This window comes from Carassius auratus, chromosome 43, assembly GCF_003368295.1.
Source record: "Carassius auratus strain Wakin chromosome 43, ASM336829v1, whole genome shotgun sequence".
Classification (NCBI taxonomy): domain Eukaryota; kingdom Metazoa; phylum Chordata; class Actinopteri; order Cypriniformes; family Cyprinidae; genus Carassius; species Carassius auratus.
In genome coordinates, this window is record NC_039285.1 from 11,002,900 (window position 1) to 11,029,626 (window position 26,727).

The 26,727-nt window shown below is 40.8% G+C and overlaps 1 protein-coding gene across 1 annotated transcript; it reads right to left on the bottom strand.

The window, feature by feature from the left end:
• Nucleotides 1-414: 414 nt before the first annotated feature.
• On the bottom strand, nt 415-25,836 carry cfap45 (cilia and flagella associated protein 45). Its single transcript, XM_026231033.1, has 12 exons — nt 25,735-25,836; nt 25,339-25,458; nt 25,116-25,249; nt 24,177-24,321; nt 16,249-16,419; nt 15,787-15,965; nt 15,577-15,706; nt 15,310-15,456; nt 9,360-9,473; nt 8,979-9,172; nt 2,721-2,945; nt 415-1,115 (listed from the first exon to the last, which is right to left on the bottom strand). The coding sequence occupies exons 1-12, from the start codon at nt 25,735-25,737 to the stop codon at nt 1,046-1,048; spliced, it is 1,632 nt and encodes a 543-aa protein (XP_026086818.1). The 5' UTR covers nt 25,738-25,836; the 3' UTR covers nt 415-1,045.
• Between the last annotated feature and the right edge of the window lie 891 nt (nt 25,837-26,727).

The following is a 26,727-nucleotide window of genomic DNA, read 5'->3' on the forward strand; positions in this document are numbered from 1 at the left end:
TTTTGCAATATATTATATAATATATGTATCATCAATATATTATTAAATGTATTCAAATATATCATATCTTAGAAAATAAAAAGGGAAAATAATATATTACAATATATCACTATATATTTTAAGAAATATATTGGTAAATATATTTTCCTTTCGTAAGGGCAGCTGGGGGTTCAGTGCCTTGCTCAAGGGCACTTCAGTCATGGGTACTGGGGGTGGAAGAGGGCACTGTTCATTCACTCCCCCAACCTACAACTCCTGCCACCACCGAGACTCAAACCTGTGACCTTCGGGTTACAAGTCCAGCTCTCTAACCATAAGGCAACAGCTGCCCCCAGCTACTCTCCCATGGCAAGTCTTAGCTCAAGTTAAGATATAAAGAGAATAATTCAAATGTTGTTATATTTGATATATTATACATATTTATGTCATGGATTTTATATGAAGTTTAAATAACTTGCATAGGTAAAAATATTCTTTACAGTAGATGTGTTACATAGATGTAGACTATCTGCAGCATTTAAAGAAGAGACAGCAAGTTTTATAAAGTTAAGAGCAAAAAGGGAACACACACATACACAACACCAACATATTAAGATATTCCTGTTGTCGCTGCCTAGCTTCTTAATTTCATGGTAACATTTTAGGTGAAGATAATGATGACATTACATTGTCTTTCATTGCAATTATAACAATTATAAATATTTAGTATGTAATGCAATATAACTCCAACTATTGTTTCCCAGCTAGTTACAGTTAACATGCAATTAACTTTCCAAAAATATTACAATCAGTTTGCACATATATTTTCTTGTAGAGTATATTATTTCTGTGATACAGTAAGCACTAATATAATGAGTTATACTGAGTCATGCAGCCACAGATTCCTTGACATATTTTGTTTAACCTTTAATTTGTTATATTCTTTCCATAAGTGATAATGCAATATTTTCCATAAATCCACTGGCAAAAAATATTTTTACAGTTTTATATGTCAGGCCACATTTGTTTATTTAGAGAATCTCCTCCATTTCTTATATTCATCAGTTTAAACCGCTGGAAGGGCTCGAACCTTACGCTCCACATCCTTGTAGTACTTGTCTGATAGCCCAGCTGCCCTGTGGTCAAAAGTGGAAAAGTGTTTGTGTTAATAATGTAATAAGATTGATGTGACTATTGAATGACCATAAAAAAATACATCTGGGAACTAAGGATATGAGTTGACAGTGCATGAATCAAGTATACAAGAAACTTTTTCTCAGAAAGAGTCTCTGTTTCCCTTTCACATGACCTCTATCATAAATTCCTACAACATGAATGTCATTGCGGTTACATAAAAAAAACAAAATGGCATAAATATAGAGCAAACACACTACCCTTCCTCTTTTGTAAAGCAAGTGGATTTGTCTTTGTTTCCCCATCGGGATCGCATATAGGGGACCACAGATTGAATTACTAAAAGAATATTCTAAAAGGCATTAGAATTGTTCTCACTTGCAAACCCATTACAACAGCTCTGAATGCCACTTGGTATGATATTTTGTAGCTAATGTAGAGTTTAGATCGGGTCCAACAAATCAAGCCCGACCCTACCCGAGCCCGAGCACGTTGTGTCCGAGCCCGGCCTGGCCCGGCCCGACACGTTCACTGTAATTATGAGCCCGAGCCCGATTTAAACCCAACCATTTTTAATAGGGGCGGCGCCAGATGTTTATTTATTTTTTTTACCGCAGTTGCTGCTGTGCTAGGTCATTTAGGCTACGGGGGAGCTGCATAGTAGAGCACAAGTGAAGCCCATTTTTAGCTATTTTTTGCACTTCCATTTCTGACGCGCAGACTCAAACTAAGCTTCATGACGTCAGCGACCTGTCTGACAGATGTAAATCTTCTAGTAGCTGTGCGTGCAAACTGCCATCGTTAATCTTGCAGACAGCGAGCTTGAGCGGGGAGTTCTTTGGCGTGAGTGAGCAGGAGTAAGTATTCTGATTAATTATTTTGTATAGTATCTTAAAACGTAACGCCAGTACGCCATATTAAGTTAATTACCTGCGAGATTCTCCTCCTGTCTGTACGGTAATGCGACAGAGAGTCAAGTGGTTATGACGCAATCATTAGCCTATTTTTACAAAAACTGTTTCTACGGGGCCATAATGTAACAAAGAAGGTAATGGAGCCCTTCATACATTGTCGTGTATCTTTAGAAATAAATAATGGACAAATGGAGTCTTTAAACGCCTCAGATGTAAAGTTATATGCTGTCAAAATGACGTCAAAATGAATGGGAAGTCAATGAGATGCTAACGCAAGTGAAGATCTGCTACAAGATGGCAGCACCCGGCCGACTTCAACTTCCGGTCGACTTTCTTGCCGCCTGGTTCAATGTTGCACTTAATTTACTGAATAGTACAGCACGCACAGCAGGTGTGATGCGTCACGCATTCGAGACTGCGAGTGGACGAGACGCTGCGCATGACACGTGACGTGCTTTATCAAGGGCCCGACCTGGCCCGAGGACGTTGGCGAGAAATATTGGCCGAGCTCAGGCTTGGGCAGAGAATCTAAGCTCTAAGCTAATGCAATGGAATTAATATATTTTAATCACTTCTTAGGCCAGTGTGTTTCCTGTCCTGTATGTGATTGATAATTTCTTTCATTGTTTTTTTTTTAAAGTGAAGTAATTTTCAGCATATTTCTTTACTGTCTACTTTACTGTAAGGACATACTTGAGTTCCATCAGCTTCTTTTCTTTAATCTCATCCAATCGTGCTCTGCGATTGCGTGCCTCCTCTTCCAGCCGCTCCCCCTCTCGGAACAGCTCTCTTCGCTGGGTGATGGCCTGCATCTCTCTCTCTCGTACCTGCTGCCTCACGGCCTCAGCATGCCTTTGGATTTGTTGATGCCGTTGCCTCTCTCTTTCTCGTTCTTTCTCAATGAGCTCCTGTTGTGCTCTGGAAAAGGAGTGTACAGCATGCAATCTTCCATGTTATCTTTGTCCATTCTGCCTTCTTCCAGTTAAAATATTCTGATTGTTTATTAATTTACTAACTGAAGAAATTTTTCATTTTAAGGTTGACTAACTGGGTTTTGTAATGCATATTATATAGCACAATAATCATTTTACATAAAAAAAAAAAAAAAAAAAAATTCCCTATGTCTTACTAAGCATCTAACCGTAACATTCTAACACTGCATTATTTCACACTTTACAAGTTTGTAAAAAAGTGAGATGTATGCAAATTAAACATATACTGTTTACTGAAGGATCTAATGATGCAGACAGGACTTCAGGAATTAGACAACTTTGATGATTAATAATAATAAAAAAAAAATTTTGACAGGATCTGGCATCTGGGGCTGACGTGGAGGCATGATCTAACATTACATAATTACATTATACATTTAATATTCAACAACTATTACAATAAAAATATGAAAGTGAAAGTCGTGACATTTGCCAAGCATGGTAACCCATACTCGGAATTGGTGCTCTGCATTTAACCCATCCAAGTGCGCACACACACACACACACACACAGCAGTGAGAATTGAACACACAACCGGAGCACTGAGCAGCTATATATCCAGTGCCCAGGGAGCAACTGGGGGTTCAGTGCCTTGCTCAAGGGTACTTCAGCCAATGGTATTGAGGGTGGAAGAGAGCACGGTTCATTCCCACCCACCTACAACTCCTGCCACCACCGAGACTCGAACCGACAACATTCGGGTAACTAGTCCAAGTCTCTAACCATTAGGCCACAGCTGCCCTCAATATTTAACAACCAACAGTAATATCAAGGGATACTCAACTGTTTTCAGCAAACAAGGCAAAAGATTGAGAATGATTTTGTACATATTGTGAAATTGTATGCTAACTTTATGCTAAAGTTTCCTTACAGCCTTTCAGTAATTTCCCTCTTCATACTCAGACCTAATCTTGAACATGTTAAAATGTGTAGCTTTGAAAGTTGGGTTTATAGGTTGTGATTAGTATAGTTATTGAGATTATTAAAATAAAAGTACAGTATATTCAGCAAATGCATTATTTTACTATATAGTGTATTCTTTAACCCCTTTTCTCTATTAGTCTAATACCTTATTTCTTTATTTTTCTATTTTTGTCAAGAAAGCCCCAAGTGCAAATGTTGTACATTCATATGTCAATGCTTGGTCTCCGCACAAAATTTGAAGGGATCACATAAAAAAGAAAATGCTGTTTTCATTCTGTTATCATTTGCCTATTAATTTTTTCTTCATTACAAAAATGTAATGCATGTATACAGATGAGGTGGATAAACATTTTCATGCCCCTGTACCCACTAACTGTCACACATATGGACTTTTCCCTTGTGTCTGACGTCTCATTATTAGTTCATCACCTGTCTGCCCCTCGTTATCTGTCTTATTTGAGTTCTAATTCTCCCTTGTCTGGTATTAAACGTCAACTCTGGCTATCTTGTGTGTTCCACTTGTCGGAATATTAAAGACTCTTTTGGTGTTAACTCCTCTTCTCCTTGTTCCTTGCATCAACCCCAATAGGCGATTGTGACAGAATACCAGACCTTTAAAATAGTTTATTTTATGTCTTCCCCTTTGTTTGTTTTGTGTTTTTTTTTTAAAGTGTTTGTTTTCTGTTTTTCCCTGTGTTTCCCATAGATCCCCTCTCTGCCAAGTTCACTGTCCTAGCCCGCAAGGACCTTTCCCTGTTGGAGTATGTGGTTGAGTTCAGCCAGCATACTGTTTAAACGGTGCTTGACAATGCTGAGCTGAACTCCCTGGATCCAGGCAAATTACCACTGTCTCAACGATCTCCCACACACCACCGGACTAAGCTGGAGAGAAGCTAGCATCCGGTGTCTGGAGAGAGTCTATCTTTGACCCAGAACACAGCCAGATCCAGAGCCCAGTCCACTATCTCCCCGCTGCGTGGAGCTTAAAGAGCAGGTGATATGGGTTTTTGAAAAGATCTCTTTTGCTGTTTATAATGTAGTTATCCTTACATGAAAACAATCTTCAAAGATGTTAATCAAAAATGCATTTTAAATAAAGATATTGTCTATCAAAAGAGTGAGTTGACTCTGAGTCACCTTAACGAGTCATTATATTTTCTAATCTTTTGCCTGTTACTGGAGAATGTCACTGGGTGACACATTTGCATAATCCCCGCCTGCCTCCAAAATACAAACAGTCTGACCTGCCCACAAACACATTACACTATTAGTCTGTTTACATAATTTTGAGAAGATGCTTTGTTCAAGGATACTATAGAAATATGATTCAATCCAAATTGTAATCTTCTTAATTTGGACCAACAAGCTCTCCGAACCACAACCTGTAAGACGTACGATTGATAAGTTACGTGTACATCTTCAAATGAGTGCTCAAAATATCAGATTTTTGTGCTAATATGTGATGTATACCTAGTGTAGCTTTAGGTTTCCAGGTAAAGCATACAGGTGCATCTCAATAAATTAAATTTATTTTAATTAAATAATGTTGTGGAAAAGTTAATTTATTTCAGTAATTCTGCTCAAATTGTGAAACCCGTGTATGAAATAAATTAAATGCACACAGACTGAAGTAGTTTAAGTCTTTGGTTATTTTAATTGTGATGATTTTGGCGCACATTTAACAACAACCCACCAATTCACCTCTCAACAAATTGGAATACTTCATAAGACCAATAATAATGATAATAATAAAAAAATGTTTGTGAATTGGTGGACTTCTGGAAAGTACGTTCATTTACTGTACATGTACTCAATACTTGGTAGGGGTACCTTTTTCTTTAATTACTGCCAGGTTTCTGTCGGTGCATTTACATGGACACTTTTGCTTCCATCGGAATTAATTCATTCTGATTGACGAATCCGAACGTAGTGTTTACATGAACGCTAAATAAAGTGATTGGGTTGATATGCGTGATTATGTCACAAGATTATGTCTTTTCTGATCGTATTTACTCTTTTGACATGTGCACACTGCATGAATATACAGAGTTTACAGCTGCTGTCGCATACTGTTTTAAAAGCACACATGATATTTATCTACTTCTGGTCCTAATTAGACGTTGACCAGCACATGAACTGTTGTGCTGCTTAACGTTACTTAAAAAAAAAAAAAAGCACTTGTAATAGTGCCCCTTCCTGCACCCAAAACTAGTCATCTGTTGATGAGAGTCCAAAACAAGGAATGGTGGGACCTGGGACTGTTCCACTTCACAAACGTTAAATGAAAGGGGAGTTTTATAATGACAGGACACTTATTCATGACACTTTTTTTTCGGCTGGATGAACACCTCGTACCACACGTCATACGTCATTACACTAGTTCTACGTCACCGCGCATGCTTAGTACTTTCCGGTTTCGATTTTCGATCTGATAAAGTAAACACGTCACAAACAAAACAAAAACAAGGTCCCACTTTATATTAAGTGGCCTTAAATACTATGTACTTACATAAAAATATAAGTACAATGTACTTATTGTGTTCATATTGTATTGTAAAACACTTGCTGCTATTGAGGTGGGATAGGGGTAAGGTTAGGGAGAGGGTTGGAGGTATGGGTAAGTTTAAGGGTGGGTTAAGGTGTAAAGTATGGGTCAACAGTGTAATTATACATGTAATTACAGAAATTAAATACAGATGTAATTACATGTCGTTTTTTTTTAATGTAAGTACAATGTAAAATGATGTTTGTACACAATAAGTACAAAATTATACTAAATTATTAATGTAAAATGATGTTTGTACACAATAAGTACAAAATTGTACTAAATTATTAATTAAAATGTAAGTACATAGTAGTTAAGGCCACTTAATATAAAGTGGGTCCAAAAACAAAATACACGTCCTCTTGCTCAGATTACAAAAGGAATAAACCACCCCTTACAATCCAATCGAAATTTTAGTCGGATCTTGCCAATTAAATCCGACTGACATGTTTACATGTGACTTTTTTATTCTGATTGTGATTCTAGTCCTATTACAATCGGATTAGTAGTGTCCATGTAAACGCATTGTTTTATGTGAAGGTGTTTTGTCAATGGTAGCACTGGCTAACTGGCTCAAGTACTCCTCTCTGTGCCAATCACAACAGGCTTGGCAAGCTGTCCAATCAGAGCAGAGTAGGCTTATGGAAAGGAGGGGTTTTCTCTGAACTTGCTGGAAACTAATTTGGAATCAGTTTGGAATCATTGGCAAACGACTCTAATATTAAATGTATATTCTGAGAAAATGAAACCTGTTATTGGGGACTCCAACACAATATTAGGACACTTTAAAATACCATATGACCTGCTCTTTAAGCCCAAGCCAACCGATGACGGACAGCCAGAGCCCACTGCGACCGTCAAGCAATCACCTGAGAGAGCAACAATGCTGGGAATTGCCTCAGAGCTCGAGTCTGTGACGTCAGAGCAGGTGCGAGAGTTGGCTACAGAGCTGGCCACAGGGGAGAGTCTAATGGACAGTGAGTGCGCAGAGAAGAGCTCCGCCTCCTGCATCATGGCTGAAGGTGAGCAATTAATGGATCTGGGAATGTGAAAGGCTGAAAGGGCTCTTGTTCTTGAGTTTAGCCCAGATAAATTTCCTGCTTCTATGTCTAGCCAAGAGAAGGCTCCTGTTCCCATATCCAGCCCTGAGAGAGTTCCTGGTCCTAAGTTAAGCCCGGAGGCTCACAAATGCCTGCCCAACCACCCTCTCCTCAACTGCTGTTGCCTGGCAGCCCTTCTGCTCGCCCTCAGCCCACCATTGATACGGTGTGTGCTTCTTGGGTCTGCCATCCTCCATCGTCACAATGGCTGCAGAATCCATAGTCTCCAACTCTAGCCTCTGAGACCCAGGCTCTGCCACGGCCTGTTTACCCAACGCCTCCACCATGGCTCCTAGCTCCCTTCTCTCTGCCGTGGCCCATCAGTACATTGGCTCCACCAGGTTCCCTTGTCCCTCTGGCTCCACCTTGGTCTGTCGTCGACTATCCATCGCCACGTGACTCCACCTCAGGCTCTTTCTGACTCGGCTCCTTCTCGATCCTCTGTCGCTCCGGCTCCACTGCAGCCTTCTGGATCCCTGCCTGCACGTTGGTCGCGGTGCCATCTGCTCCCTCTGGATCCTCCTCATCACCCTGGCTCATCGGCACTCTGCCTCTGGCACCTCCACCACCTGCTCCGCCGCAATCATCATCACTTCCTCCTCCATGGCTTCTCCCTCTGGCTCCTCCACCACCTGCTCTGCCGCAATCATCAGCCCTTCCTCCTCCATGGCTCCCCCCTCTGTCTGCTCCACTGTGGGTCATCATTGTGGCTGTGGCCTGGGTCCCACTTAGCGCCACATGATCCAAGTCCCTCCTGTCATCTCCCTGGCTACACCCTCCATCTGATCCACCCTCGCTCCTCCGGTTTCCTCATTGGCTCCTCCCTCCGTCGTCACCTCCCTCAACTCTTTCTGTCGGCCCCCTCCTCGATGTCCACCCTCTTCCTGAGCCTCCTCCCAAGTTCCCACCCGTCCATCCCTATGTTGTTCCTATGGTGCGAGGATCACCTTCCTAGGTGGGGGCGAATATGGACTGTATGTATGTTTGGGTTTTCCCTTGTGTGTCACACATACTGTACATAATTTTTTTTTCCAGTTCCTGTAACCTTTGTGTGTTCATAGTTTCCAGGTGTCTTATTATTAGTTCATCTTCCTCACCTGTCTGCCCCTCGTTATCTGCCCTATTTGAGTTCTAACCTGTTCCATTCTCCTTTGTTTGTTGTCAACTCAAGCCTCAACTCTGTGCTATGTGTGTGTCTCCTGGCTACCCTGTGTATTCCCCTTGGAATATAAAGACTGTTTACTACTTCTTCTACTTGTTCCTCGCTCCAACACAGTAGATGATTGTGACACTAGCCACCCTAGTAAGCCGAGTTTTTGGTCCTCTGTGTTTCTAAAACCCTGTGTACGGCAGTGCTAATTGGATGTGATACATGTGATGGTGCTTATACCTCAGGACCCTCTCAAACTCTGCTCTCTCTCGTCCAGCTTCAATGGACAGCAAGTGCTCCTTATGAGTCACTTGCTCCAAACGAGTAGCCTTTAGCTTCTCTTCCACTTCCAGCTTTCTCAAAGTCTGCTCTTTCTCTTTTCTTCTCCATTCCCTTCCAGCCGCTTCTTGGTTCCTCCGTGCCCTGATCTCATCCTGTCAGTTCAGAGAAAAACTCATTTATTTGAATCCAGAAATTAATAGATTTCTCTGCCCATGTATTAATTGCCATAAACAAATAAGCTTTATTAAATTTGTAATATAAATCTATTACACCATCATGGGTATACAAGAGGATACATCTCATTATATGCATAAGTAAAGTTTTATGAGGAGAATTTACCTGCTCAGCTTTATGGTCTCTGTCCCTTTCTTGAAGAGCTCTCAGTCGCGCCACTTCCTTCTCTTTGTCTTTCTTTATTCGTATCTGCTCAGCTTCATACTCTGCCTCTCGTTCCTAGAGTGCATCAAACACATCTGGGATTAAGGGGGATTTTCAGCTTTGATGGGAAAAGTTTATGTTGGTTAGGGCAAGGCAAGGCAAGGCAAGTTTATTAATATAGCACATTTCGTACACAATGGTAATTCAAAGTGCTTTACATAAAAGAAAGTAAAATAATCGGGAAGAAAAATAATAAAACATTTAAAAACAGTTAGAAAATGATTTTACAAAATAAAACAATAATAAAACATAAAACAGTGAAAATATAGTGCAATCAGTTCGGACATTGCACAGGGCTCATTCAACAAATGCACACCTAAAAAGATGCGTTTTGAGTCTAGATTTAAATGTGACTAGTGTTTTAGCACATCTGATCTCTTCTGGAAGCTGATTCCAACTGCGGGCAGCATAGTAACTAAAGGCAGACTCCCCTTGTTTTGTGTGAACCCTTGGTATTTCTAACTCACTTGATCCTAATGATCTGAGTGCTCTGTTAGGGTGTACTCACACTGCCAGTTTGAACCGTGCCCGAGTGCGTTTGACCACCAAAGCGCGGTTCGTTTGACTAGTGTGAGTGCTCCGAATCGTGCCCGGGTGCGGCTCAATTGGATGGCCAGGGCACGGTTCAGTTGGACTCGGGCACGGTTCACATGCAGTGTGAGCGCTAACCGTGCCGGAGCACGGAAAAGGACGCTTTGCGTCACGGTTTTGCGACGCTCCAAAACCAACATGGCAGGGAAAGGGTCGCTTTGGTCTACGGCAGAGGTGCAAAACGCATAAAAACCAAAAACTGCAAAGTCTTTGCTGCACTTGAGCTGGTACCTTGCAAACATCCTCATACAAGCAGCACGATTACGTGAAAATTTTCGCGCCACTAAGGCGACACATCTGTTTAACAACAGGCTGTGGACCAAACAACACAAAATTTTCCACAAAGAAAACAGAGTGATGCACTCCATTGTGCTCAGAGAGCGCCGCTCTTCCTGTTTATCCCGAAACCGTCGCACCACATTGACGTAAGCGTGCTCCGGCACGAATGCTGAAATCCTATATGTGACTGCAGGCCAGAGGGGGAGTGGGGAGGGGGGACAATCGTACTCGGGCCCGGTTCATGGCAACCGTGCCTAGTGTGAGTACACCCTAAGGTTTATATTCAGTGAACATATCTGCAATATATTTCGGTCCTAGGTCATTTAGTGACTTATATACGAGTAAAAGTACTTTAAAATCAATCCTAAATGTAACTGGAAGCCAGTGTAAGGACCTGAGGACTGGTGTGATATGCTCAGATTTTCTGGTTCTAGTCAGAATCCTGGCAGCAGCGTTCTGGATGAGCTGCAGCTGTCTAATGCTCTTTTTGGGAAGGCCAGTGAGGAGCCCATTACAATAGTCCACCCTGCTGGTGATAAAGGCATGTACTAGTTTCTCCAAGTCTTGGCTGGAAACAAAACATCTAATTCTTGCAATGTTTTTTAAATGATAGTATGCTGATTTAGTTACTGCTTTGACATGACTACTGAAACTAAGGTCTGTCTCCAGAATCACACCAAGATTCCTGACTTGATTTTTAGTTGTTTGACCCCTAGAGTCAAGGTATGCATTCACCTTGAACACTTCATCTTTGTTTCCAAATGCAATGACTTCAGTTTTTTCCTTGTTTAACTGAAGAAAGTTCTGGCACATCCAATTATTAATTTCATCAATGCATTGGCAGAGGGAGTCAATGGGGCTGTAGTCATTTGGAGATAAGGCTAGGTAAATCTGGGTATCATCAGCATAGCTGTGATAGGCAAGCAGTCAAGCACACTTTTGAAAAAAGATGTGGGAAGTGTGTCAAGACAACAGGTTGATGATTTTAGTTGCTGCACTATGTCTTCCAGAATTGTGCGATCAATTTTTTCAAAAATAGACATAGTATCTTTTTGATATTTTGGCCGAATTTGTCTGACCTCTGCATTACTTGAGGATGTGCTAATCGCCTTCCTGATATTTATGATCTTCTCAGAAAAGAAAGAAGCAAACTCATTGCATTTGCTGTCTGATAGCATATCAGTGGGAATCTGACTTGGGGGGTTTGTCAGTCTCTCAACAGTGGCAAAAAGAGTACGAGTGTTATTTAAGTTACTGTTTATAAGGTTTGAGAAGAAGTTCTGTCTAGCTGTGGCTAGTTTCACATTAAAAGCATGAAGGATGTCTTTATAGATGCTATAGTGAATTTCAAGTTTCGTCTTCCTCCACATCCGCTCGGCTTTTCTGCATTGTCTTTTCATAGTCTGAACTGCTGTTGATCTTCTCCAAACTGATTTCTGTCTGTTTGTTTTCTTACTGACTATTATTGGTGCAATATCATCAATAACATTCTTAACTTTTGAGTTGAAGGAATCAAGGAGAATATCAACAGAGTCTGCAGAAATGCTTGGTGTTAAAGATATAGCCTCCATAAATAGTACACTTGTGTTCTCATTTATGCATCTTCTTCTGACAGAGACAGATCTAGATTCAGTGGTAGCAGAGATCAATATATCAAAGAAAATACAGAAGTGATCAGATAGTGCTACATCCTTAATAACAATGGATGAAATGTTTAGACCCCTACTGATGATTAGATCCAGAGTGTGTCTACCTTTGTGTGTGGCTCCATGCACATGCTGAATCAGGTCAAAGGTGTTTAGAACCGCTATCATTTCTTTTGTAGTTTTGTTTTCTGCATTATCTATGTGAATATTAAAATCCCCTGCAATTGCAAAACAGTCAAACTCTCAGGAAATTATTGATAACATTTCTGTGACCTCTTCAACAAAGGCTGGAGAGTATTTTGGAGGCCTGTAAATAATAATAAACAGAATGTGTGGATCACCTTTCAGCACAATCGCTAGATATTCAAAAGACAAGTACTGACCAAATGACACTTGCCTGCATTGATAGACATCTTTAAATAGAGCAGCTACATTTAAGTTCATCTGCTTATGTTTTCAGGCATTTGAAACTTTTAAATTAATTTTGCTTGTCTCCACATCTTCATCTGATTAATCCAACATTGTTCACATTAATCAGTAGATCAGAATGTGGTTCAGTGGCCCACTTAATTAAAGTTACCACAAAACTAATAGTTTGGGAAATGCAACTGCAAAATAACCATTCTGTCATGTATATTTTAACAAATACATAACAAGTAATCATTTTATTCCACGCCTGTAACAGATCCACTTTGCTCTCGAGAGTCGCTTTTTCACTATCACTGACAAACGATGCCAGATGCAGTGTATTTTAATCAGAACTATCTGTGCAAGTAAAGAATTATCAGTTCCTTTGTGTTGAAGAGTTTATCTTTAAACACTATTTCTGAATAATTATTTCTAAAGTAAATTTTTAAATGACCATTTTTTTTAGAAGGCCTACTATGGTTTTTGTTTCTTAAAGTGGGGGGGGGTTGGGGGTGAAATGCTATTTCATGCATTTTGAGTTTTTTACACTGTTAAAGAGTTGGATTCCCATGCTAAACATTGACAAAGTTTCAAAAATTAAGTTGTACGTTTGAAGGAGTATTTTTGTTCCAAAAAAACCTCTTCCGGTTTGTCACAAGTTTCGGAAAGTTTTTTTCGAGTATGGCTCTGTGTGACGTTAGATGGAGCGGAATTTCCTTATATGGGTCCTAATATCCCGTATAGCGAGGCTGAGCACAAACATTTCACTGATCAGAGCGATTCACTGATCAGAGCGAGAGCGTCGCGAAAAGTCACAAAAGAAGTGTGTTTTTGGTTGCCAGGGCAAGACAACCCTGCACAGATTACCTAAAGAGAAACAGCATTAAGGGACCAGTGGATGGAGTTTATTTTTACAGAGCATCAACGGAGTTGTGCAAGTGTTTTTGTTTGTTCCCTGCATTTCGAAGATGCTTGTTTTACAAAAAGGCCCAGTTTGACGATGGATTTGGACATCGTTTATTTCTTAAGGATAATGCAGTCGCAACGAAAAAGGGTCACGATCGTGTGTTGGAACCGCATGCGGTGAGTAAAACTGCTTCAAATATCTCTGTGTAAATATCGCGTGTTGTTAACTTAGCTATCGGCGCGTGAGCACATCAAGTAAACAACATGCGATGTTGTCATCAAACTGCAGTTTCCACATGTACAGCTTAAAAAAAAAAAAAAGTGGAACTTAGTCATTTTCCAAAACCGCTAAGCAAATATATACAGTTTCAGTACATACCACATAGAGACGCCTTTGCTGATGCTGCTCTTGTTAAATTTCAGCTTCTGGATCTGTGTCACAGTTTCCAGACGCTCTCAACGCAAAAGCCTACTGGCGCTCGTGATTCTTTAGCTCCGCCCACACGTCACGCCTCTAGGCGCTCGTGTTTTTCCGGGAAAAATCGGTACAGACTATCTTTCTCTTATAAATATAATAAAAATAAAGACTTTTTGGAGTTATGAAGGGTGCAGTACTACTCTATAGGTACTCAAGATTAACAGGGTATTGAGTGAAAACGAGCATTTCACCCCCCCTTTAAACATATTGGTGGATATTTGTTTTTGTGTTGATATACTCTTACATATTCAGTATTAATTAAATTGATCATGGTGAATAAGTGGAGGGTAACTTCCCCCTTGCTACCTGTCCTCCTTGTTTCATCCTAAATGGCTCTTTCTCATAGGCCTTATCCCAAATGACACTCTTCCAGTGACTCTGTCTCTGCATGTCATTTGCCTCTGTACTTCAAGTCACTCGTGTGTGTTCCTAGTGCTGTCACTGTAATGTTACTGATAGAATGCATATCTGGGCAGACAGTATATTTGCAAAAATGCAATCACAGATTATATATATTAATGGTAAAACAAAATTCATATAATTTCCATAAGATTAAGTTTTCTCTAAAGTAGTGACATTCTGCTGTTGCAGAGTGTTCTTATGTAAACTACAGCAGTGCTAGTGCATTAAATCTTAAACAAGAAGAACAACCTATCAAAATATAATTTAAACTTGCTCATACTGAGAAAATAACTGATTTGAAAAATAATCTGCTGTCCCTAATAATTAAAATTATGCAGAAGAATTTGTGAACTGCATCAGCTTAACTGTTCATTCATTCATATAATAAACAAGAGAGCTCAGTGCTCAGTGCTTAATAGACAAACATACAAACACTACACACCGTGCAACTCAAGCTCACATTAAGACACCTCACAACATCAGTTTCACCAGAAATATAAAAAAAAAAACGTAACTTGACACAGATGGCCACAAGATCCATGCAAAGTGCCGACGTTGACACAGTTTAAAACCTGAATCCAGCACGAGATCCAAGCGTTGCACAAGTTTGCTATAAAACTCCAATTCACAAGAGAGTAAAGAACCATTATTTTAATTACATTTTGTGTACACGTCCAATTCGGAAGTGGTGAAAAGTCAGTAGACCATTTAGAGGTCTGAAAACTGTCATAGTTTTATGTAAACATCTGATTTGGAAGAGGGCAATGTACACTAGCTTTACACTTACAGGTCCCCACCTTACGATAATGTCGTCAAACTAAAGAATGGCAGCACTCTTACCACCCTGTCCCTTTCTACACATGACCTAAACATACATGAACAATACACCTCTCTATCTAGATTAATGTCCACTTATCCTCATGCAGGGAATGTCCACTTTTGAAGACAGATTATGTTCATTATTATTATTATTTATATTATGTTATTTTTTCATTTTATGTTTATGTTTTATAAAGAAATGGATTCAACTGATTTAAATGAAAAATGCATGAACAGTCTGCCTCTGATTATAAAGGCCTAGTTTAAGATTACAGTGGTGGGTGTTGAAAGAACAGAGAAAGCCATTAAAGACTTTTCTTACCAATTTCTTGCGTGTATACTCTACAGCTCGCAGATCTGCTAATCTCTCTTCTTCCTTTTTCTGCTCTTTAGCAAGCAAATTCTCTTCATTTATCTTCTGAATCTCTTGAAGTAAATTCCTCTGCTCCTCCTTCCTCCTTTCAATGGCCTGTGATAATATCACACACAGAGATGAACTCACACATACTTATCTATGTGAGTTACTATTTATAATTATTTTATTAAACTATTGGTAATTTAAACTGATCTAGAGATTCATTGCATGTACTTTGAGCTCCTCCATCTGCATCCTCTCCATGTTTTCCAACAACTGTTGACCCTCCTGCTCCTTCAACTCATCCTGTAGCATTTTCTCCTCCAGACACATCTGGATCTGGTCCAGGATACACATCTTCCCACTTCAATAACACCCACACATCAACCACAGGCAACATAGCATTGTATTTAGAGTATATAAAATACATAGCGTGATTCTTACTTTATCCTTTGCTGCTTTCGCAGCTGTTCAATTTGTTCCTGGGTTTCTAAGGCCCGGCGACGCTCCACCTCCATCATGGCATCCAGTCTCTTCTCTTCCTCCAACCACTCTGCACTGTTGAGTTTCTTCTCCTGTATCTGCACGTCCCGGACAACATGGCACTGCACTTCCTGAATTAACTGCAGGCAACGAAAGGCAAAGGCAACATTTGCATGTATGCAACATTACAGTAAGTAGGATATATACTGCATCTCATTTCTGAGGCTGCGTCCTCCAGAGGTCACATTTGTTGGCCACATATGTCATTGAGGAGGTCTCATGGCTAAACCTTTCCTAAACATGATTTTCATTTCTTAAATGAGACCACCTCAATGTATGTGGCAACAAATGTGACTTCCGGAGGCTGCAGCCTCCGAAATGAGATGCAGCTATGGTTTGGCTTTTCATTGTAGTCTTATCTACCTCATTGAGCTTCTTGACTTCATCCTCTTGTTCCATTCTCAGGGTGTTGGCCCGTTCCAACAGGTACTGAGCCCGGTCCCTTGCCTCTGCCTCGAGCTCACTGAGGTTCTGGTTCTTTTGTCGAGACAGGTCCGCCTGACGCATCTGTGCTTTTCTCTGCTCTGCAGCATCCTGACAAAATGACAAAAACTAAATGTAAATATCTTGAAGAAAATAGCAGTGCTTGGAAGACAGCCAAAGAACATTTTTGGGTACATACACACAGAACACAATTTTGCATTGAGGCGGGCAGTGGAAGGATAAAAAAAAAAAAATTATAAATGATGTGAGATTCTCAAGATGTGTTTTTTAAAAAGTACACTTTCTTCAACTTCAACTTTCTACACTTTCTTCACTTTCTTCAACTTGAGCATTATGTTTTTACAATTAAAATACTGTACATTATTGTATTGTATGCCCGCCTCTCTCCTAAACTCACGGGGGCAGCCTCAGGCATGAGCAGTTCCCCGCCAAACACGACTCCAGCTCGGGCTTGAGAACCAGAGCGTCACAGCGCAGTTACGATGAAAACAGAACGTCTCTGTTACGTACGTTATGCCAACCGGGGAACTCTACTGGGAGAAGAAAGGCGCTCAGATCTCCGTGTTAGGGGGAATGGCGCAGCAGGCTTGGTTGTAAAACCTCGCAAAGGTGTTAGGTGTCGCCCAGCCCACAGCTCGACAGATGTCTGCCAGAGAGGCGCCGTGCACCAGCGCATAGGAGGAGGCCACACTCTGTGTGGAGTGGGCCCTCACCCCCAGGGGGCACGGCTCGCCTTGGGAATGGTAAGCCAAGGTGATGGCATCCACTATCCAGTGGGCCAACCTCTGCTTAGAGACAGCCTTCCCCTTCTGCTGACCTCCAAAGCAGACCAGGAGCTGCTCAGAGCTTCTAAAGCTCTGGGTGCAGTCCACGTATATGCAAAGCGCTCTTACGGGACACAGCGATGCCAAGGCTGGATCTGCCTCCTCCAGGGGCAGCGCTTGCAGGTTCACCACCTGGTCTCGGAAGGGAGTGGTGGGAACCTTGGGCACATATCCCGGCCGGGGTCTCAGGACAACGTAAGAGTAGGCCAGCCCGAACACAAGGCACTCTTCACTTACCGAAAATGCTAGGAGGTCCCCGACCCTCTTGATGGAAGTGAGCGTGACCAGGAGTGCTGTCTTGAGAGACAGGAACTGAAGCTCGACTGAATCCAGCGGCTCAAAGGGACCCCTGTGAAGTCACGCCAGGACAATAGAGAGGTCCCAGGAGGGAATCAGGGGTGGCCTAGGAGGATGTAACCTTCTGGCACCCCTCAGGAACCTAACGATCAGGTCAGCGGCGGAACAGAAGAAACATAAACTGAAGAGTGTCCACCCGGCCCTCCTCCGGGGGAAGGAGTCTCGCTGTCTTCGCCAGCTCCTGAAGAGCAGTTTCCCACATCTCCGAGTTGCCCGAGTCAGGGCCGCTTAGTCGGCTTCGTAGGACTTCGCAGCCGGGAGTGACACGGGGGGCGCCGCTCTCCTGCGTGGGGCTTGACGCGCCAGCCTCGAAGAACTCTCAGCACGGAGCGGAGCTGGTGTGGAGGACGCAGGGGGGCGCCCACGGCGACGAGCAGGCTGAGGCACTGCCTGCGACAGAATGGTGGCAACCGGAGGATCACGTCGTGGCGAGATGTGCTGTATGGCCTCAGTCTGCTGTCGTTCTGTCAGGAACTACTGGGAACAGCCCCTGACAGCGTCGCCACACAGGACAGTCTGGGATATGGGCGCATCGAGAAAGTGCACTTGTCAATGTCTCTCATACAGACCAGGCTGAACCTGAAACGGCACTACTGGACCACCAGAGTGGACATCGCCTTCCTGAGGGACTGCGTTGCGACTTCCGTAACCCGGAAGGGGGAGGTCAGTCGCCATGCGCAGCTCCTGAATCAACCTCGGGTTGGTCCTACCCTCGTGCATTTGTTAAAGCCTTGGCTTGTTGGGTTTGCAGGATAGCCATGGCATGCAAAGCAGAGACAGCTTGGCCCGCAGCACTGTAAGCCTTGGTAGCAAGGGCGGCCGACAGCTTACAGGCCTTGGGTGAGAGGCGCGGACTATCCCTCCCAGTGGCGGCGTTTTGCGGACACAAGTGCACCGCAATTGCACTCTCCTGCTGGGGAATGTCAATGCACCCCTATCTGCCCCGCCTTTGAGGGTAGTGAGGACAGAGGAACGAAATGAGCTTCTTCCGGCCGTAAAAGGGGCCATCCACGACTACATCACTTCCCCATGCACATCCAGGAAGAAAGGAACCAGAGTAAAACGCGGTTGTGAGTCGTGCTCTACACCGAGAACAAATCAAACAGCCATGAGCACTCAGGGCTGGGCGGTGCATTCACCTCCATCCTGATGCTCACAGCTGCCCGGGCAAGCACGGCTGTCAACTCTGGGTCCAATCCGGCAGTGGCGACAACACCCGAGGGGGGCAGCCCCGCCGAATCTTCATCCACAGAGGTCAACAGCCCATCCCCGATGCTGCAATCGACATCTGATCCCTGGCGGCAAATTGAATGACCCGTTGGGACTGCCATAAAACAGCCCTGCAAAATCACCCAGCAGCCGCACAGGACAAACACTGCGGAAGGGGTAAGAGGTCCGTGGGGCATGGCCCGGCGGAGAAGCTCTCACTGTCACCTTCAAATCTCCCAGAACACTAGCCGGCGGTCCTCTGCTCGAGACAGAGAAACCGGAATGGGTAGTGACAGAGGGGTCTGCTCCCTTCCCTTTAAGAAAGGGGAGATGCGATCACAGCGTTGCCATGGTCACACACGCAGTGCGTGCATGAACCATCCACAAACGCGCCTTCAGCGTGCTGAATGCCCAGACAGAGAAGACAACGAACGTGGCCGTTGACAGAGAACAGGAAACGACCGCATCCAGAAGGACTCAGACGAATCGGCGTCTTGAAAAAGACGCGAATCATCCACAATTTGCTCTTTTAGGAAATCTGCTCTCTTAGTTGAAGCGCCCTGGGGAATCGCTGAAAGGGACACCACTGTTTGCGCCGTACCGCCAACCAGAACAGCTTCCCGACACAGCAGATGAATGGCTTTGTGGAGTATAACAGCTTTCATACAACCACTCGGCTCCGAAGCAAAAATCTAATGAGTGGATGCACCTGTCACCCTATTTATACCCTTTGGCACGGGGAGTGGCTCAGGTATGTTAATCCACTAGCCAAATTTCATTGGCGTTTTCTCTTAAATTCAGAGATGATTGGCCTCCCAAGTGAGACCCCATATGTCGTTCGACATAACTCGTAGTGACCGACAGATAGGGAACAGCAGAGACTGCTTAATAACACGTAATAACTCTAATGTTTAACGTTTAATTTTTAGTTTTACTGTTTGTTAAATGAGTTTAAATATGGGCAATATATATAGCCTATTAAAAACAATATAAACAATGCTGTAAATGATAATAAAGGAAAATAAAGGAAGTTAACATGCAAACCAGTGGTTGTGTTGATTATTTTAGAAAAGTTTAGAAGATTAAGTTAATCTGTAAACATTATTTAATGTATGAAGTAGTAAAAAATATGCTAGTATTAGCATTAATCATATTGAATCGGTGTCATTTGGTGCTGTCGATTAGAGTATTAGATGTTCAGTTAAGCGAATAGGTCAGAGCGCAAGAATAAAAGTGAAAGTGATGAAAGCAAGCAAAGAAGTCAAGACACCACAAAAAGGCTCTTCTAATTTTACGTCATCTACTCGAGCATTACAATGCGTAAATATTTTCATGACGACACGAGCCATCTGGAATGAAGAACCTGATCAACATAACTGATAATCAAAGTGACAAACAAGCATTTGTTTACAGTTTGTATGCAGTCCTATAGTTTTGGTTTCTCTATCTGAAATGCTAATTGGCTGTAGTCTTTCTGGTGTGTTCAAGTACAACTTTTTAGCACAGACGCAAGCCACATAAGGTGATATCATTTCATGTGTTTATTTTGATATTTTTAAATGTTTTAAGTTTAGAATATCTACCACATTAACTACCTCATTAACACTGCTTAAATATGGTTAAAACATGAAATATTTTAATTAGTGGTGGGCCGTTATCGGTGTTAATGTGCTGCGTTAACCTGAGACTCTTATCGGGTGATAAAAAAAATATTGCCGTTAATCTATTCTCAAAGTTGGGTTGGGAGCTGGGTCTATACTAAGCAAGCTATGATGACTTTCACCTTGATATTTTATATAAACGACTGGCTGAGGCCAGCCTAAAAATATGCTCAGGGCAGTTGACGGGCCACTGCTGCGCATCGTCATGAAAGCTTCTTTTACACGTCTTTTTAAGCCTTACCGCTTGTCGATTTAAACATTAAAGCATCCAAACACAAGACGCGGAAAAGCTGAACAGAGTAGCTGGTTACTCGCGCGCTGTGTTCGGTGCAGAGTGAGAGAGAGCTGCATATCACAGACAGCGACACTGAACCGAGCTCTCTTCTGCGAAGTTCACCTTGAAGTCCCTCCTGAACCAGAACAAACAAATACAAATCGCAGTTTGAACAAACAAAAAGATGTGAAAGAGCCCAATTCAGTACTCGCGGTGTTCTGGTGTTCAGGGCTCACGCAGAAAAAGGCGTCTCAAAACACTTGAACATCGAATTTGCTTCTTTTTTGCTCTTGTGCCAACAAATACATACAAAATATGTCAAAATATCCACCTTGGAAATTATGCTCGAAAAAACTTTCAGTTATTTCTTAAGTGAAAGTAAACAGTTGAAGAAAAAAATGTTGAAGAATAAAATGGGATGTGTATTATATTGGAGGCGTTCATCGTCTCTTAAAGTGACCGCACCTAATTTAGTTACTGGCTGCTGTAATGTTAATCCAAGAAAATGAAAATGAAAATCACTGCTCTTGACTGAATTAATTAGTTTTAACAGTAAAACCAAAAATTATTCAGACACCATATATATATATATATATATATATATATATATATATATATATATATATATATATAGCAAAACTGTAATAATGTGATAAATGTTGAAGGTGTCTGAATAAATGTAGGTTTGATTGTATATTTAATTTTTACATTGAAGACTATCCAGTGCTATTTTACATTTAATTATTTGGTTTCTGTACCTTGACACCTACAAACTTGAAAAAAACTTAAACATTGTGAAATAGCACATACAAATAAAACTGTTTACGAACATTCAAATTAAACAATTTCAAACAGGGCCCACTGGTACAACCTTCACCGGGGCCCCGCTGACCCCAGCTATGGCCCTGCTCACGCCTCTTTCACACATACTCCGTCTGCAGTGCGTATGCATTCCGTGTGCGTTACGTATGTGGTGCAGCACGGACTCGGATGTTCTAATGCACCATCTAGCTTGATAAACCCCTTCTCAAAGACTTACTGTTTGTCAATTTTATTTGGGTAACACATATATTCTGAATGCCGTCGGCAGAATTCGAATGAGCCATTTTAATCTAGATTAATCTAGATTAATTTCAAGATCACAGTGAGATTAATCTAGATTAAAAAAAATTATCTATGCCCACCTCTAATTTTAATACATATATGTATGTGTAGGTGCACTGCAATATGTCTGGTAAAATATTAATAAAAAAATAGCATTTATTTATATCTGCTCAGGTCAGGTCCGTTGAGCTTGGTAAAGCCACAGTATATTAAATTACCCCCTAGATTCAATACGAAACCCTTAGTAAAACAAAATAGTGCTAAGCATAATTTTAGCATAATCATCCTAAGCCTCTGTAGTTGTAAAAGTTTTTAATATATGCTGACCAGCACCTGATATTTGGACCAGAATCAAAGTCCACATCAGAATGTGTGCTGCCATGGTTTGCATTAAACCAGACCTCATTTGCACCAATCGAAAGCTTATTTACACTGTCTGAATCATTCACCCAACAGTGTGCACTACGAGCCATTCACCGTAAAGAAAATACTACACTGTGAACAAGTGACCAATCTAAGTCGGTGCTTCAGAGTCTATTTATTGTGCATTGGGCGGGTTGGACTCTAGAGAGCATTAGATTGGTCAGAAGATATGATGTGAAGATGAAGTATGATGTGACGTAAAAAAAAAAAAAAAAAAAAAAAAAAGGAAATTAGCCATTTTGGCAGAAGTGACAAACTGCAAGCTTTTGAATGCTTATATATTCTAAATGTTAATTTTGTCACTGTTTTGGAGCACACTTGCCCCATAGATAACCTTAAGACTAACATATTGATTAATATATTGTCTTCTCTTCCGGGTAGACAATGCTGAATAAAGATTGACTCGAGAACGAGTCAATCTTTCGTTCGTTATCTGGCTTTGCTCGTTGTTTACCTTCAGTTCTCTCTTCACAGCAGTTCAGTCAGTGTACTGTACCTGAACGCAGACTTGCTCATTGCATGATTCAGATATTATTGTAAATATTACAAGTTATTAGTATGATCGCTCATTCATTGCTCATGCAAGTGTCACTAACCACCGAGCTACCGGTCTACACAGAATCTGTTCCAGATCTCTCGATTCAAAACAGGCACATCGTGCAGCTGCTGAATCAAGGAAATGTTACCGTGTTTACCTATTATGAAAATAAACCATAGCAGGCAACTGACTACATTTTATGTTTCATGATGTTAAATAACATTTCATAACGTCTCAGACAACTGTACATTTGTGGCTACTGTGATTTAATTATAAACACTATCGATAACTCATATTTACCATAGTAAAACATGGTACATTTTAGTATGATCGAAGATACAAAAATTCTTGTGCATTCCCACAAGAGATGAGAAATAGATTCGTGTTCAGCACTACAAAAATAACAGAAAGTGTCAATATCAGGAAACATCTTTTTTAAGTAAGCTTCACGTGAAAGAAAAGATGAAGTAATTTTTAAGACACATCCTTAACCTTATTGGTTATTAAGTATTTAGATGACAAAGTCCACACTAATTAATTAATAATTATTTATTACCGTCGACTGTGAGTGACGTAACTTCCCAATGCAAACACGCCGAATAAAATGGCCCCACCCCTGTCACTTGATTGACAGGTTTCCGTGTAGACGTTGGAAATTCAAATGCAAAAGGAATTGAGATTCCATTTGAGTTTTGGCAGTTTACATGCACAGTGCAGAGAGAGTGAAAAGGCAAATGTGGTAATTAATATTGCTATTTAAATATGACAGGCTCACAGCTTGTAAGATATGTGAAACACAATTGCAAATGGACTTTGCATTTCCATTTTAAATTTGGCAAACACTGTGCGTTTGCTTAAACGAAAATGCAAAAGGTAATGCGCGATTTGCATTTGCGTTTGGATTATGTCACATTTTATGCGTCCACAAATCCCATCGATAAAATTGAGATCTGGGGAGTTTAGGGCCCAAGGCAAGACCTTGATCTCTTTTATAATGTTTCTTTGGAGGTGGACTTGGGTCATCATGTGCAGTTATGCAGCCCCATACAGAGCAAACTGTAATACACTGTCTTTGGTCATGGCATTAAGCTTTGATTGGTGCAGACATGCTAGTCTTCATTTCCCACATACATCAATGTGCCTTGAGCATCTATGACCTTGACGGTTGCTTGCCCATTTTCCCTGTTCCTCTCACATAAAATTCAAGAACTGACTGTTGATTGCTCAATATCTCACCCCTTGACAGATTCCATTGAAACAATACAATATAATACATTTTATGGTTTTAATAAGGTGGCTGATCAGTGTTAAGAAAAACTCTAAATAGCATTCATACATTTAGTGTGAAGGTTGATTGTTTCAATACTGCTTTGCAGCACAGACCTACTGCAGAAGTTATCATGCATTAATTTATGGATCAAACAAGAAAAGGAAAAATTTATTTAGAGATGACTCACCATGGCTTCCTCGCGTGCTTGCCGTTGGGACTCCAGCACAGCTGCCTTCTCTTCTAAACTGGTAACATGAGATTCCAACACAATTCGCCTGAACTCAGCCGAGGAGAGGATGACAGACTGCCCAGATGGGTCCTCATTTGGGATTCTGGTTCAACAAAACAAGAGCAAAGAATTATCTTAAAAATAGTGCCCTTACAAACATTGAAAACACAAAATAGGAAAAACAAGTAACAAGTAGGAAAAAGGTGTGTAACAAAGTCTCTCAGAAAAAGAGAGTCAATACTGAATCGCCTTAAAAAGTCATTATATTTTCTAATCTTTTGCTTCTTACGTCACTGGGTAACACGTTTTCAAAAAAGTTTTGTGCTAATATGTGATGTATACCTAGTGCAGCTTTAGGTTTCCAGGTAATGCACAATACTACGGTCTTACAGGAGTAGTTTTGATAATTTGCTGTGAACCTACTATTTCCTAAGAATGTGTCAATTAATTAAGACTGACGTTCTGATTACTTTGTTTAATAATAAAAGAGTTAGTGTAAAGATTAGCACACAGACTTTATAATCTTAATGAAATTGCCACTTATTTTGCTGCTGCAGCAGTTATAGGCTTAATATGGGAGAGACAAGCGAGTTAAGGCTGGTGCTGTTTTATGTAAATGTGTTTTGTCAATGGTAGCACTAGGTAACAGGCCCAAGGACTCCTCTGTGCCAATCAGAACAGGCTTGGCAAGCTGACCTGAGCTGATCAGAGCAGAGTAGACTTATTTCTCACTATATTCTGAGAAAATTACAACGTTTTCTGACCTTGGATGCATTTAAACCTCTTGTAAGGGACTCCAACACAATATTAGGACGCTTTAAGATACCATATGACCTGCTCTTTGATAAGGATAGCTATATGCAACCACAGAGCAAAAATCCTTTGGCGTCTACTTGCCTGAGGTCCCTGATGAGGTCTTTAGTGATGATGCGCACTGTCTCTGTCTTTGGCTCTTTGGGAGCAGGAGCAGAACGTGACCTCGATCTCACGCTCCCCCATTCAGGATCGTCTTTCATATCCCCAGCAGAATGCTGAGACAAGTTGAGAGAAGACAGTTGAGTCTTCCGTATTTTTTTTTTTTCATTCAATGTCTACGACTGTGCAGTATACTTATTTCTACCTGTTTTAGTGTCCCAAAGAGGGTCTCGTCCACATGAGAGGTGAGGGCTCGAGTGCGATAGCGGCGAGTGAAAGCACTGCTGCCCGACTGCTTTCCACAGGAGGAAGTGGCACTTTGAGGCTGAAAATAATGAGGCATTTGAATCTTAATTAATATAATGATTCCTTTATTATCTTTGAGGATGAGGAAAAATGTCATGAACAACTAATGAGTAGCTGTATGATTTGCGCACCCGCGCACACACACACACCTTGTAAAATAGCTTACATAAGATAGCGTTGCAAAGTTTCATGACTTAAAAAAAAAATCCTGAACCCCAATGCAAATTGCAAAGCGAATAGTTCATAATTTCTGACATTAATTAACGTTAAGTGTTTCATTTTAAAAACAACTTACCATTTTTTTTTTAGCTTCAGTGATAACAGCTGATAAGAAAGACGATTCAACAGGGATACAAACAGTCACGACAAAGTGAAAACTTATTGCCAAGCGAGTATTTCTAATTCAAAATGTTTAAGAAAACAAATGAAAAGAAACGGAAAGTGACATTTTTGAGCACCACAGCCAACAGTTAACGTTACATGCAATAAATCCGACACACTACACACTGTGTTTGTTGTTTACGTTTCCACGGAGACGAGGTTACTGGGGTAACAGCCAGTGAATAGTATTCAATTCCATTCTACACCAATATATTTCTTAAGAAAAATAAAGCTGTCCATTTAAATGTTACGTTTATGTACAAAGTATCTGATTTTGAAAATATTTTTATAAGTAATAAGTATTAAAAAAGTAAAACCGCAAATTCTAATTACCATAGGCCTAATGTAAAGTGAACAGTAGAGTTGATTTATTATTCAAATTTAAGTTGTAATTATAGTTTACATTTTAATAAGTGTAAAGCTGCATTGAAACGATCTGTATTTTATAGAGTAATATATAAACTTGACTTGGCTATTAAAAACCCCATTTAGTGTTCTATGGAAAAAATGTTTTTCAAATCAAAAGACAAATACATAATCAAATGACAAATAACTGCTTCCTGGTCAGAAATAGTCCTGCCTTATAAAAATGCAGCCTAATAGAAAAATACAGGGTTTCTTTCTTTCTTTTTAAAAATTAAATTAATTTTATGCATTTAGCAGACGCTTTTATCTAAAGATTCAGAATCTAACCCCCAACCTTGCAATACTCTACCAATTGAGCTACAGGAACACTAAATAAATAAATATATAAATTTATATAGACATAAATAAATATATTTTATATACTAAAATAGATAAACATCAACAGCAAACCATGCTCACAACTATTTATTTTGAAATAGGCTACATTTACACATAACTATATATCTGCTGCATTTAGTTCCATGTCTAACTAGAACACACA

Coding starts and splice junctions, on each gene's coding strand:
- cfap45 (XM_026231033.1), bottom strand. Junction 9,173..9,359: donor GAGACCATAAAGCTGAGCAG/GTAAATTCTCCT, acceptor CTGAACTGACAG/GATGAGATCAGGGCACGGAG. Junction 1,116..2,720: donor AAGAAGCTGATGGAACTCAA/GTATGTCCTTAC, acceptor TTTTGACCACAG/GGCAGCTGGGCTATCAGACA.